Below are 14,732 nucleotides of genomic sequence, written 5' to 3'. Positions count from 1 at the left end.
TCCATTTCTGATCTATCCAATATCTTAGCTAAAAGTTCATCCATAGTGGTAAGTCCCTTTTCCCCCAATGTTTTGCAAATATGATTCTCGCAGCAGTAACCATATATAATATCATGTGTTTCAGTTGTTTTTCCATCTTATGGGGTAACAAATTTAACAAGAACAATTCTGGCTTAAATGGAAAAACCACTTTAAAAATTTTTTGCAATAACTCATGGACTTTTATCCAGTAACCCTCAACCTTTTTACAAGACCACTGTGTATGAAAATAGGTACCTATGTGATTTTCACATTTCCAGCATATATTTGATAAACCTGGGTACATTTTTGCAATTTTATCTGGTGTCATGTGCCACCAGTCTAGAACAATATTTTGTGCTGCCAAATCACTATTTGATTTCAAGGACCCGTCTTGACCTAAAAGATCTTTATATCTTATTGGGATATCATAGGTTGACAAATGGGGTTGTGCGAAGGCTTCAATAGAAGACACCCAGGTATTTTCTTATATGTTACCATCTTCACTTGATCCGTCATTATTAAAGATTTCCTAATTAAATGGTTTTGAAAATATTTATGTCCTTCAATTTTATACCACAGAAAGGCGTGCCAACCCAATTACAGGGCAAGTTCTTCTATAGCTAACAGCCTCCTATTTTCTAATTTTATCCAATCCTTAATCCAGACCAATATGTTTGCTTTATAGTAAAGCTCCCAGTCTGGTAAAGCTAGGCCTCCTCTCTCTCTCTAACATCTTGTAAAAGTTTGCATTTGATTAAAGGTCTCTTGCCTTGCCAAATAAAATTGCTGATAATTTTATTGAGCATTTGAAAAAGTTTTTTTTTCTGTAATATTGGGATGACCTGAAATAAAAATATAATTTTTGGCAATATAATAATCTTTAATACAGAAATCCTTCCCATAAATGAAAGTTGTAACTTTTGCCATCTGTTCATATCTTGTTCTATTTCTTTCACAAGCTTTAAATAATTATCCATGTAAACTGAACTACATCTATTTGTTAGCTGCACCCCCAAATATCTTGCTCTTTTTACAATTTGAAAATTTGATATTTTCGCTAGTTCTGTACACATTTGTTTCAACATTTTTATATATAAATATATTTATTGTTTTAGTCATTTACATTGAGCTTATCCTTTTTCTCATACAGAGTATACATCTAAATCTCTATCCCCCTTTACAAGGTATTCTTGCTCGGTCCTTTTAGTTTAAATGTTCTTATATCAGTCCATATTGAGGTCTTCTCGCTTTCAAGTAGTACTGTCGTTCTTTGGTCTTCTCCTTCTAGGCCTTATTAAGTCCATTTTCTCTTTCACCTTCATATTCTTGTCACTTCCGAGCTTTTCCTGCCCTGACGATAGGGATGAGAATGTTTTAGTACATAGGATTTGATTTCCTATCACATTCATCAATCTATTTTTCTTCCCTAATCCCTCCCTCCCTCCCTTGCATGCTCAACTTTCTAGCCAGGGGCACAAATTAAAAAGCTTCCACCGAATGTCCCGCCGTTGACCTTCTAGTGACCACTTTAAATATGGATACCATTTCTCCTTTATCCTTTTTGTTTTTGACCCCCATTGTTCATCACGATTAAGCATGGCTATAATGTCCGACTGAACATATTCAAATAAATAATTATGCCAGTTTTGCTCCGTCCATTTGGTTTTATCCTTCCAGCCAAAGGCTATTACAGCCTTGCCAGCTAGCACCATTGCTTTGAATAGATCCAGCCCTTCTTTATTGATTCCGTATTTATTTAATATGCTCCCGAACATTAAATCTAGATCTATCGTTGGTCTTATAGCAAAAAGTTATGGATATGCTCTATTACCTTTTCCCAAAAGGGTTTAACTTCTGAGCATTCCCACCACATGTGGGAATACCATCCTTTTTTCTTTCCACAGTGCCAACAGTTAGAATTCAAACCCTGGAACATATTGGCTAATGTTGCTGGTGTTCTGTACCATTTTGTGAGGAACTTTAACTCCAGTTCTCTAAATTTATGCGTTTTGAGCTGATGTATACCTTTCTTGAGACTGTCAAATACATTATCTGCTAAGTTAGTTTCAGAGCTCCATTTTTTTTGAACTAAATTTTTTATCTCCTCCTTATCCGTCGTCATTTTCCTATATATCCTTCCTACTGTCCCTTTCTTTGTTTTTATCATCCCTTTTAACAACTCCTCCATTGGTTCTCCTTCAGTCACCAATCTGTCTTCTATTGTCTTCCTAATTCTGTTATATAATCCTGTTATTTTCAGCCAATATTTCCTACCTATTTCATCGTATAGCGTTTGCAATGGTTTGAGTGTCTGCCCAACTAACATATCTTGTAGCTTGTTATACCCTTTTTTACTGAGTAATCTCCACCATCCTTTATCGTCATTCTTTTCATCCAAGGCCTCTAATGGGGTTTGTTTAGATGTTCCCTTTAACCATTTTAATTGCCATTTTCTCCAAATCATTAGTGCTGTTTTCCTCGGTCCTGTTTCTAATATGTTAACTTTGATCTTGCGTCCAGTGAAAACCCCTAAATTCCCTATTCCATTATTTGCCTCATTCTCTACTCTTACCCACTTCCTCTCCCTTTCCTCTCCTATTTCCATTAATGCTTTTAATTGAAATGACTCATAATAACTCCTCAGATCTGGGGCCCCCCAACCCATGTTTGTATTATGCGCATATATGAAATGCCTTGAAACTCTACTTTTTTTTGCTACCGAATATCCATTCTTTTATTTTCGCGTTCCAACTATCGAGTTTTTGTTTTTTAATTTCTAAAGGTATCGTTTGGAATAAGTACAGTAGTTTCGAAGTCCAAAACATTCTCGCTATATTAATCTTAGTTGTTATGTTTAACATCTTCTTGCCCCATCTCTTCATATCTTTTACTATCGTACTCCATATTCTGTTATAATTCTTTTCTACCAACTTTTTAACATTTTTGACTAAGTCTATTCCTAAATATCTGATTTTCTTGACCCCTAGTCCTATCCCTGTTCGTTCATGAATCTCTTTCCTTTCCTCTTTTTTTACATTAATGTACATTATTTCTGATTTTGCCGTATTAATTTTTAGTCCTGAGTTTGATTCAAAGTCCTCTAATATAATCTGTATCTCCTTTACTGCTTCTATTGGATTAACTATGACTATAATCAGATCGTCTGCAAACAAGTTCAACTTAATTTCTTCCTTGCCTAAATGACATCCTTCAATTCTCCCCGAATTTCTGAGACGTTGGGCTAACTGTTCCATTGCCATTATGAAGAAAAAGGGGGAGATCGGGCATCCCTACCTAACTCCCCTCTGGATTGCAAATTGTGCCGTGTGTTCTCCATTAAGTCTAACTACAGCTGTACCTTCTCTATATATCTCCTTAAATACCCTTATTGTTGATTGACTTATCCCATATTTATCCATAACTGTCCACAAAAAATGATGTGACAATGTATCAAAGACTTTATAAACATCTAACTTCAATAACGCCAATTTCCCGGACTTGTTATGGCTCAAAACATTTATTATGTTTCGGATTGGATGTGCAATGTTCCTACCTTCTACAAAACCATATTGATCTTCTTTTATAACTTTTTGTATAATATTTTTAAGCCTATTGGCCATTACTTTGGCAAAAATTTTATAATCCTGATTCAATAGGCTAATTGGTCTGTATGATCCTACTTCTTGAGGATCCTTTTGGGGTTTTAAAATCACTGTGATTTCTGCCTTTCTCCATGTGTCTGGAGCTATGCCCCCTTTAAGTATATTATTAAATACTTCTTGCAATTCTGGTACTAATATTTCTCTCATTTCCTTATAAAATTCTGCTGAGAATCCATCCAGTCCAGGAGATTTTCCTACCTTTAAACTATCTATCACTCTTTCAATCTCTTGTCTTGTTATATTGTCCTCTAATCCTCTCTGCTCTGTATCTGTCAACCTTACTCCTATCTCTTCTTCAAAATCTTTCACTCCTTTTTCACCATATAAATCTTTATAAAAAGTCTCAAATGCTGCTTTTATTTCCTCTGAATTCTGTGTTAGCTTTTTATCCACTCTGATACTTCTCACACTTTGCCTTTGTTTCTTATTTTTTAGAAAATTTGCTAGTCTCTTAGCTGAGTTAAGAGTATTTCTCTGGTATTCATTTTTTACCATGACCTGTTTCCTCCATAATGCCATAATGCCATCATCTAGTTTTTTCTGTAAATCCCTAATTAACTTGTGTCTAATGGGGCAAAACTTCTGAGCTTGGTCTTTTTGCAGTTTACCTAATTCTTGAAGCCTGCCTTCTCTGTCTGCATACCATTTTTTCTTTATCTCCTTCTCTTTCATAATACATTGTCCTCTGATCACCGCCTTAGCTGCGTCCCATAAGATATTTGTTCCCACTGTGCCTCTATTCTCTTGAAAGAATAGCTTCGTTTGTTCCATAATATGTTTTTTATCCTTATCCTTAACCATAACCATATTATTGTATCTCCATATTCTTTTGGTTTGCTTATGTGTTGTTTTAAATTCTACACTTATCGGGGCATGATCCGATATCCATATTGGGTGGGTAATAACTTTTTAAATTTCCCAATTGCATGTTCTATTAATTAATACATAATCTAAACATGAAGTCGTTTTATATCTCCCTGAGAAGTATGTGGGCTCAGGCACCAATTTAAGAGCTTTATATACTTCAATAAAGTTCCATTGTCTCCAATTTATTATTTTATCCTTATTAACATCCTTATTAAAGTCTCCCGCTAATATCACCTCCCCTTCAATAAATTTACTAGCTTTTTTTAGAACTTTTAATAAAAAGGTTTTCTGTCCTGTATTTGGAGCATATATATTTATCAATGATGTTAACCTATTTTCAATCAAACACTTAACCATGACAAATCTCCCTTCAGCATCTCTTATCACCTCTATTGTTCTTATATCATACCTTTTATAAGTTAGGATTGCTACCCCCTTGCTTTATTTGATCCCCGTGCCTCTGCCAAAATTTCCCAATTTGGGTCACTAATCAAGGGTCTTTTATCTCTTTTAGATTTATGAGTTTCCTGGAGCCAAACTATGTCTATATTTTGTTGTTTAAGGAATCTAGAGAGCTTGTATCTCTTTAAGTCTGATCCCAAGCCATTGACATTCAGTGTCAGCATCCTTAATGTTTTATCCATATTTAGATCGAAAACTACCATTCTTTTGTACCCCTGGCTGAATACCTAGTTTACTTTTGTACCCCTTCCCATTCCCAAATACCTCTTCCCTCCCCTTCCCCATCTCTCCCCCCCCCCTTTGTGTAGAGCCATAGACTGAGGATGATCACTCATCCCTTCTCTACACCTTGAGCAAGCGCACTCCCCCCCCTCCCAGGTTATGTTACTACTTATTTAACCATTTTGTTTTTATTTGGATACTTCCCTTAATATGTCTCAGTCTCGAGACAGTCTTATCCTTTTCTCCGATCGGGTGGATGATCCTTCTTCTGGGTCCTGCTCCTGTGACTGGGGTTGGTGAGGTTCCTCCATAGGCATTGGTTCACTGCTCCTCTCATCTGCTCCCAATGTCTTTAATAGCTCCCGTGCCTCTTCAGGGTGCCGTGCACAAAGTCTTCTTCCATCCTGGTAGATAACTAAAGACGCTGGATATGCCCAGCTAAATTTAATGCCGCTTTGATTAAGTTTCTGTGCATAGGGTTTCATTTGAGACCTTTGGTGTAATGTTTCTTTACGAAAGTCTTCTTTCACATAAACTTTTCTGCCTTTAAAAGTTAAGTCTTTGGCTTTTTTAAGTGTTTTGAGGACCCTTTGCTGCAGTTTCTCTCTTGCTAGTTTCATTATAACTGGGCGGGGCGCCCCGCCCTTCCTTCTTGTTTGAAGTCTGTGAGCACGTTCTACTTCTTCTAGTTGTATCTCCATGCCCTGGTCTAATAACAAATCCACCAGTGTTTGCTCTAAATCGCAAGACTTAACTTCTTCTGAAATGCCAAAGAAGATAACATTCTTCCTCCTGCTTCGGTCTGAAAGTTCTGTGGATTGTTTTTTCAAAAGGTCAATTTCCCCTTTATTTTGCAGTGAAAGAGCCTTTGCTTCTGTCGCAATGCCAGCGACTGTCTTAAGTTCTGTGCCTAAGCTCTGCATCTGTGTTGTTAAGTCAGTCAACGTTGCATGTACTTTAGCTTGAGCTTCAAGCATTAAAGTCTGGAACTGTGCTAATTGCTCTGAGAGGCTTTTCACAGTGACCGCCATGTTATCTCAGCTTCCTCAACCTCCCCTCCTTTTCTTTGATATTATTGCTTATTTAAGCTCGCTTATCTTTAAGCCACTTATCTTTTCACTCTGCTCCTCCTTATGTTAGACGTCTCGCAGCCAGTTTCAATGACTCCCGCTTTTAATTACGTTCTTTTACAGCTTGTATCTTTGTTTTCTTAGGGAGAGTGGGGACGAGGCGTCCGAGTCTTAGCGCGTGCGCATTGCCCTCCACATTTGTTTCAACATGTTTTTAACAATGATTTTTGTTTTTTCGAGGTTAATTTTCATTCCTGCCACTTTCTAAACTTATCCAAATCCTCTTACAGAGCTTCAGCTGAAGTGAGCAGGTCATTGAAAATAAAAATTAGGTAATCCGCAAAAGTTTGTATATTCCTCCCCTTTTATTCTCAGATCTTGTATATTCCTATTCCTTTGAATTGCTATATATAATGCTTCTAAGGATAATATGAACAACAATGGTAACAGGGGACAACCTTGTCTGGGCCCTTTCCATAAATCAATATCTTCTACTACATCTCCATTAACAATTATTCTTGCTTTTTGTTTAGAATAAATTGCATGCACCATATTTTCAAAGTTCTCCCCAAATTGCATCTCTCTCAATCGTTCTAATATGAACTGCCAATCTAGGTTATCAACTGCTTTCTCAGCATCGAGAAATATTAACACCATTTTTTTTCATTATGGGCCCCATAGTATTTCAAAACATTTAAAATAATTCTAACATAGTTTCTAATTTGTCGTTTGGGCAAGAAGCCCGATTGATCCTGGTGTATAATTTGTACTAAGATTTTCTTCAGCCTTTTTTGGCAGAATTGCTGCAAACATCTTATAATCTGCATTCAACAATGAAATCAGTCTATAGTTTTTAATTTCATTTAAATCAGAATCTCCTTTAGGTATTAACGTTATGTTGACCTCTTTCCATGTCTCGGGTATTTTTGCTGTGGTCCAAATATACTCAATTAACCATTTAAAGGGTAATATTAAACAATCCTCAAAAGCTATGTAATATTACAGAGGTAGTCCATCTGGACCAGGTGATTTCCCCTTCTTCAGGTTTGTCATTACTTCCTTGATTTCCTGTATCATTATTAGATCATTCAGTATTGCTTTCTGGTCTTCACTTAATTTTGGGAGATTCTGTGTTTATAAGTACTCTATCTGATCCTTTTTATCAAATTCAACTTTTTGATATAATTCTTTATAAAAATCTCTCTCAGTTCCCTTTATTTCTGCCATTGAAAATTTTTCTTCCCCTATTTTATCTTTTAACGAATATATATGATTGTTTTTGCTTCTCTTTTCTGATTTTATAAGCTAACCACCTCCCAGGTTTATTTGCCACTCAAAAAAGGTTTGTTTAGCGTATTTAGCATGGTTTTTTTTGCCATCTCATCTAAGTATAAAACATTAATCTGGTGTTGCAACAATTTAACCTCCATTTTCAGTTTCTGAATTGTAGAATTTATTTTTAAGGCTTCTTTGTTTTTCAAAGTCAGAGACAATTCTTCAAACCTCTGCCCTCTTATTTTATTCTGTTTTGCATTAAATTTTATCGCTAGACCTCTAAAAAAAGCTTTGTTGGTATCCCAGATTGTACTGTAAGATTTTTCCATTTGTGTACTAATTTTTTAAAAAAGTTTGCAATTCTTCTTTTGTTTCCATAACAAACTGTTCACTTTTCAAAATCTGTTTATTTAGTCTCAATCTAAATTTCTTCATCTTTCAAAACCATCAACAAGGGACTATGATCTGCAAATGTTCTGAGTAAAATTTCTATTTTTACAAGTTCGTTCATCATCGCTGCAGTAAACCAACACATGTCTATGTGTGACCATAACTCGTGTCTATGCAAGTAGAATGCAAAGTCTTCGGCTGTAGGATTACATGTTCTTCACAAGTCTACCAAAGTGTATTCTTCCACCAGTACCAAAAAGCTTTTTGGTAATAGCTGACCTCCTTTCTTCACTTGTTTAGATAATTTCCTATCATCATTGTTGTCAAAAACTGCATTATAGTCACTTATTATACATGCGTTGTCATATTCATAATTCTTTAAATTTTGCTGTAGAGTTTTAAAAAAATATTCTTGATTCTCATTTGGTGCACATATGTTCACCACTGATATTTTCTGATCCCCTCTTTGAATTTCTACTAGTAAAGTTCTCACATCTTCCACTACAAAAATACAGTAAGATTTAAATTTCTCATTTATATATGTAACTACACCCCTCTTTTTCTTCTTGGGATCCAACACAATTATATGCCTTCCCTAATCTTTTATTTTCCAAAAGGTGTTTATCTTTTTGCCTGATGTGTGCTTCCTGTAAACAAATGTCTATATTTAACTTTTTCAGCTGGAGGAATTTTTTTTTCTTTTTGAGGGGGAGTTAAGTCTATTAATATTGACTGAAATTAACTTCAACTGATTTCTTTCCATTATATTTGAGTATCTGTATTACCTTATTTATATTTTTTTCTTCTGCAGCCTTGTCTCCTGCCACAACACCTTCTTCTGATCCTTGTTATAAGTCTGATTAATCTTCTTCAGATTGTAACACTTGTCCTTGGCTATCAACTCTCTGTTGTTCCTTATGTTCCTTTCCATCTTTCCCTTTTGATCCTTTCTTAATTTGTCTTTCCAGAAAATCTTATAATTTAAATATTGAGTCAATATTGTATCTCTTGTCATCAAATGAAAACTGTATACCCTCTGGCAGTAATCATCTATATGGAACAGAATTTTCTTGTAAGAAAGTAGCCAGAGGTTTATAATCTAATCTTCTCTTTCTCACCTGTCAGGGGATTTCTCTCAAAACCTTAACATTTTGTTCTTTGATCTTTAACAGTTGGTTCTTTACTGCCTTCAAATTGATTCCTTTACTTGCCTTCTATTAAATCTGGCAAGTACTTACTTCCCTTGGAAGAGAGTGCTTTCTTATATAAGCTGAGTTGACCCTATATATGTAATCTATTTCTTTCTCCAAATCTAAAATCTCTGCTTACATTATAGGTGCCAGCGCATCACCTAACAAGTATGTTAAATCCTCATTCTTCTCTTCCAGAATGTTTCGTAGTCTCAAAGTATGTGCTGCCTGTTCCAATTCAAGTTTAATTAACCTATCTTCTTCAGTTTTTTGAGTTGTCTCAGTAACATCCATTCTTTACTTTGATTTCATTTTAGAATCAAAAGATTTTACAGACTGATTTAAACCAAGAATTCCTTCTTTTGTTTCTGTTATTTGTTTCTGTAATCCATCTAATTTCAAATTCAATCCTCCAATCTGTTCTGTTAAATTAGCCTGCACTTGGTTTAGTGCTGTCATAAAATAAGTTTGCATAGTACTTTGTAGCTCTTTTATAGCATCTTGTGATACTACTGCCCCTATTGATTTTGGGATACCAGGTGAGGGGATTGATAACTGATTTACTCATTTTTATATAAAGTGGCAACCTCCCTTAATATGCCTTTATTTACCACACTTTATTTACTCTTAAAGAATTACAGTTTTCTATATCTTTACTAGAACCACTGACAAGTTTAGACAGGAAAGGAAAACAAAATGGGGGGGATTACCTTCTTACTCTCCCTGAGAACTATAAACTAGCACCTTCCCTTTCCCCTCCCTTACTCAGCCACCTCTGGGACATATATAATTATTTTTAAGGTTATTTCATAGTTCAAACAATCAGAGTTGATCCATAACAATTTTCCCAGTCTCCTCAATCCTTTCAGTCTCTTCAGTATTATATATATATAATATGTATATATACATTTTTCTTTCCCAGTCAATTTATAGTCCAGATATGCTTTTCAAGATATAGCTCAATTTATAATCCATTTGTAGCAACTCAGTTTGTAATTCATAAAGTCCTCCACACTCCCACAACCACACACACTCACTTCCAATTCCACACACCCACACTCTCACACAAACACCTATGCACACCTACACACACCCACACAACACCCATGCCCTCTCACACAAAACATAAAGCAAGAAATAAGCAACTAATATTGCTCAAGAGCCAAAAAATAAAATAAAAATAGCCTTAATCTTAATCTTCAGGATCTTTTTCTCCTTCCTGCCAAACTGTTCTGCACCTTTAAACTCTCTAACAGGGAGAGCCAGTTTGGTGTAGTGGTTAAGTGTGAGGACTCTTATCTGGGAGAACCGGGTCTGATTCCCCACTCCTCCACTTGCACCTGCTAGCATGGCCTTGGGTCAGCCATAGCTCTGGCAGAGGTTGTCCTTGAAAGGGCAGCTGCTGTGAGAGCCCTCTCCAGCCCCACCCACCTCACAGGGTGTCTGTTGTGAGGGAGGAAGGTAAAGGAGATTGTGAACAGCTCTTTGGAGTGGAGGGCAGGATATAAATCCAATATCTTCTTCTTCTTCTAACAGAAGAAAGACGAACAGCAAATATTAAGTAAAAAACCAAACATCTTCTGGAGAGTATATATCACTTTAAGGTTCCAGATAAGCTGCAAACACATTCCCCAGCTACTAAAACAGTCCAATCTACTCCTCCATTTATTTATTTCCTTCACAACTCCATTCTTAATCCTTGCAATTCTTAATTATTCATGCAATCACTTAAACACCGACTGAGTAGTAATCCATAAACTGACGAAAACATCAAATTATAATCCACTCTGTAACGTTGTAGTCCAGAAATTATTGAAAAAACAATACACTTAATTATAATCCACTCTATGAAGTTGTAATCCACTTTGTAGAAGGACTCTACCGCTTTCCTCCACTTAGCTCCATCTCCGCATACACACTGCCAATAGTAACTGTCCTCCCACCACTCCGAAATTTATCTTTTCTGTGCTGTTTACCTCTTTGTATTCCAAAGGAAGAAAACACGCTTATGAAGCTCTTCTCAAGTTTGGGGGTAATTTCTCTCCTCTGTTGTTTTACTGATGTCTGCTGCTGTCCTCCTATCTGGCAATCACAGCTGTGCCACCAAAATGGTGTCCACAACAACCTGGGCTTGGTGGGGGGGAAATAGGACCCAAACCTCAGCCAAACACCTTGGCGCAGACTGCCCAGCGCTCCCTCTGCCTCGAGAACCCCTCAACTAGGGTTCTGCCAGGTCTTCATTCCTCTGAAGACCCCCCAAAGTTGTGTGGTCCGACGCACCTCTGCAAGAGTATTGTGGGACACAGCCGCTCGTCATCACACTGAAACCAGAAATGTTACCATAAAGTTTTAATATTGAGTTTATGGAGATTCCTAGAGCTACCTGGAACAACCTGGAAGTAGAGTTGCTAGCTCTCCCAGTCCCAGTGGGGGATCCCCAAGTTTTGTGGGCTCCTCTCTGCTGTGGACCAGCTGGTAGGGGAGAACTGCTCCCCTAAAAGTGACGTAATCACATTGGGGACATCATATGGAGACACTTTGGTTTTGGGGCAAATTTTATGGTTTAAGCATAATTTAACCATAGAGTTTGCCCCAAAACCATAGTGTCCCCCATGTGACATCCCCAACACAACATCATTTTGAGGTGATGTCATCACTTTGGGGATGTCACATGATGTTTCATCCACCCCCAGAACACTTCCAAATCCCTTTGCTGGATGGACAAGGGGACCTGGCGACTCTACCCGGAAGTGATGTGGTGACATCACCTATGTCACATGCCACTTCCATGTCTCATAAGAATTGTAATCAGACTATTGCTGCTGGTGAATACCAATGCCTACCAAACTGTTCACCCAGATCAACTCAACTGGGCTTTTTCCTACAGGTTGGAAACAAAGCACCATTGTTCCTATTTTCCCAAAATGGCAATAAATGGAATCCCAGTAATTATTACCCGAAACCTGTTGATATGACTTCCAAGTGTAATAATAAACATTTTCTGGGTAAGCTGGAAGACTGAGAAAAACCTTAATAAAGAACAAGCAGATGTCAGGAAAGGACAAAGTATTATTGATCACAGTGTGACCTTATACAGCCTTGGCACACAGTGTATTAAGGGTCCCATCTTCATGTGGCTGCTGCATTTAACTCATTTGGCAGAAATCGGGTCTGGTTTAAACTGGCAGATACCATTACTACCAAAATAAGAGCGGGAATCACCAGTTTGCTCATAGAAAATATTTCAATAAATAGAAAAACAGGGTTGTGCCCTAGCACAATTTTTTTAATTTGTTTTTAATTTGTATATCAATAACAGAGGGGCTGTGAGGGCCAGAGTTCCCTCCAAGCTCGTTCAGCTACAGAAAATTTCCACTTTTTTGTATATCGATGATATAGTTTTGTTATGCCTCTCTTGTGTAGGTCTTAAGAGGCTGCAACAATTGCTCTTCAAGTAGAATCTGCATCTGCAATATTTCTCTGTGAGGCACCTGCCACAGCTAACATATCACCCTTGCTAGCACATCTGTGTGTTTGTTGTAAGTGAATGGGGCTGCTGAGGGCCTCCACTTGCAGATTTGATGTTTACCATGAATTTGTATACCAATAAGAAGACCAATTATTGTTTATTACTTCTCTGTCCAGGTTTACATGAGATTTAGAGAACTGCTTATTAAGAGTTTGTTGAAAACTGTCTGTAACTGCTTCTTTTGAGGATACTGAATATTGCCTCATTTTACCATGACAGATCTGGGTCCAGCCCCCCAGTCTAAATTGCTCATAACAGCATTTTTTGGTAACTTAGAATCCATCTTATTATGTAACCTTCACCAATATTGGATCACCTTTTATTTATTCTAGATTCTCTAAAAGCGAGACCTGCCTGCTCTCAAAATAGCTTCTGGAGTTCCAAAAGATACTAATAGAGACTTTGTTAAGAAGCTGTTTTTCAGGAGTTTTAAAAGGGCCATATTTCCTATTCCCCAAATCTCAGATTAGTTTAAGAGCCCCGTGATGCAGAGTGGTAAAGCTGCAGTATTGCAGTCAGAGGCTCTGCTCACAACCTGAGTTCGATCCCAGCAGAAGCTGGGTTCAGGTAGTCAGCTCAGGTTGACTCAGCCTTTCATCTTTCCGAAGTCATTAAAATGAGTACCCAGCTTGCTGGGGGGGAAGTGTAGATGACTGGGGAAGGCAATGACAAACCACCCTGTAAAAAAGTCTGCCGTGAAAATGTTGTGAAAGCAACGTCACCCCAGAGTTGGAAACGACTGGTGCTTGCACAGGGGACTACCTTTACCTTTTACTTTTTTTCTGCTAGCTAACCTCCTTTTGAATAGATATGGTACTGCTAACTGACATGATTTCTGCATTTCATTAATGAGTTTAATTTGTGGAGTTTTTGATTTTAGTAACAATTCTAACATGTTTTGCAGTGGCCTTGGCTATAGCAATAAAGTCTGCTTGCATTGATAATGAATTAGGAATTTGTCAAAGAATAACAGTTCATCATTAACAATGTGTTACTTTTTAATATGCAATCAGAATCAGTAGTATCTCAGCAACCGAAGCCTGTACCATCTGAGAGTTCTAAAGAGCAGTCTCAAACTGAGCCAGGTTAGATTTATGCATTTTTTGTTATATTTAAGTATTTGTTCATTTCTGAGATGTGTATTTCTTATTTCCATTACCTTTCTTTATAATCACAACACATTTTGCTCCCACTCACACTTAGGACTGCTTCCTCTTGTACTACAAAGCCCACTAATTAAGTACTTCCTTGCAAGTCCTACTCCCTGTGCAACTACCTGCAAAGACAAAACTGGTGGCAACCATAGAAAGCTTTTTTGGTAGTGATACATCATCACCTGTAGAATGCACTCCCTGTGGTTTGCTTGATACCAATCCTTTTAGATGCCAAGCCAAAACTTCTCTTTTTACCCAGGGTTTCAACAAAACGGCTTATCTTTTTTTTAAAAAAATTTACAGTCTGCTTTTATGATGAGGACTGTTGCGAGTATATTTTAAGGAACAATGGACACACAGCAAATACCAAAAGCTGTATAAAGCAACTCTGTACAATATAAACAATAAAAATGCTCAAAATAGTGTGAAAGTCTCATATTCTAACTTCTCTTATAATAATAGTACAAAATCTCAAAAAAGCAGTCACAACATCCGAATTGTATGAAAACTTCACAATGCTGGAAAAAACTGTCAGATGCCTCTTTGTAATATTTGGAGGATGGACTTGAAATATTTCAAGTGCAACAATGTTCATATATTTAAATCAGTCCAATAAGATTCTTCTCCACTGGGTAGCCAGAAAGGAGCAGAGGACAGACTGGAGAATGATAGAAGAATGCTGGTTTTGATATCGGCTCTTAAAAAAGCCCAGCATGAAACATGGTTGGAATTCAGCTAGCAAATGCATTGAGAGAGGAAATTGAGACATACTACACTTCCAAATATTACAAGAGGCATCTGACAATTTTTTCGCACTGTGATTTTAAGTTTTCATACAATTCAAATGTTGTGAGTGTGACTTTTGTGAGGTTTTGTAATATTATTATAAG

The 14,732-nt window shown here is 36.9% G+C and overlaps 1 protein-coding gene across 1 annotated transcript in view; it reads left to right on the top strand.

The window, feature by feature from the left end:
• AK9 (adenylate kinase 9) overlaps positions 1–14,732 on the top strand; it is a 126,052-nt gene that overhangs the window by 59,835 nt on the left and 51,485 nt on the right. The window contains exon 21 of the mRNA XM_060237998.1: positions 13,702–13,773. Coding sequence (XP_060093981.1) covers positions 13,702–13,773 — 72 coding nt within the window. The remainder of the gene's footprint in view (positions 1–13,701; positions 13,774–14,732) is intronic.

This window comes from Heteronotia binoei, chromosome 1 (genome assembly GCF_032191835.1).
Source record: "Heteronotia binoei isolate CCM8104 ecotype False Entrance Well chromosome 1, APGP_CSIRO_Hbin_v1, whole genome shotgun sequence".
NCBI lineage: Eukaryota > Metazoa > Chordata > Lepidosauria > Squamata > Gekkonidae > Heteronotia > Heteronotia binoei.
This window is presented reverse-complemented; position numbering and strand designations above follow the sequence as displayed.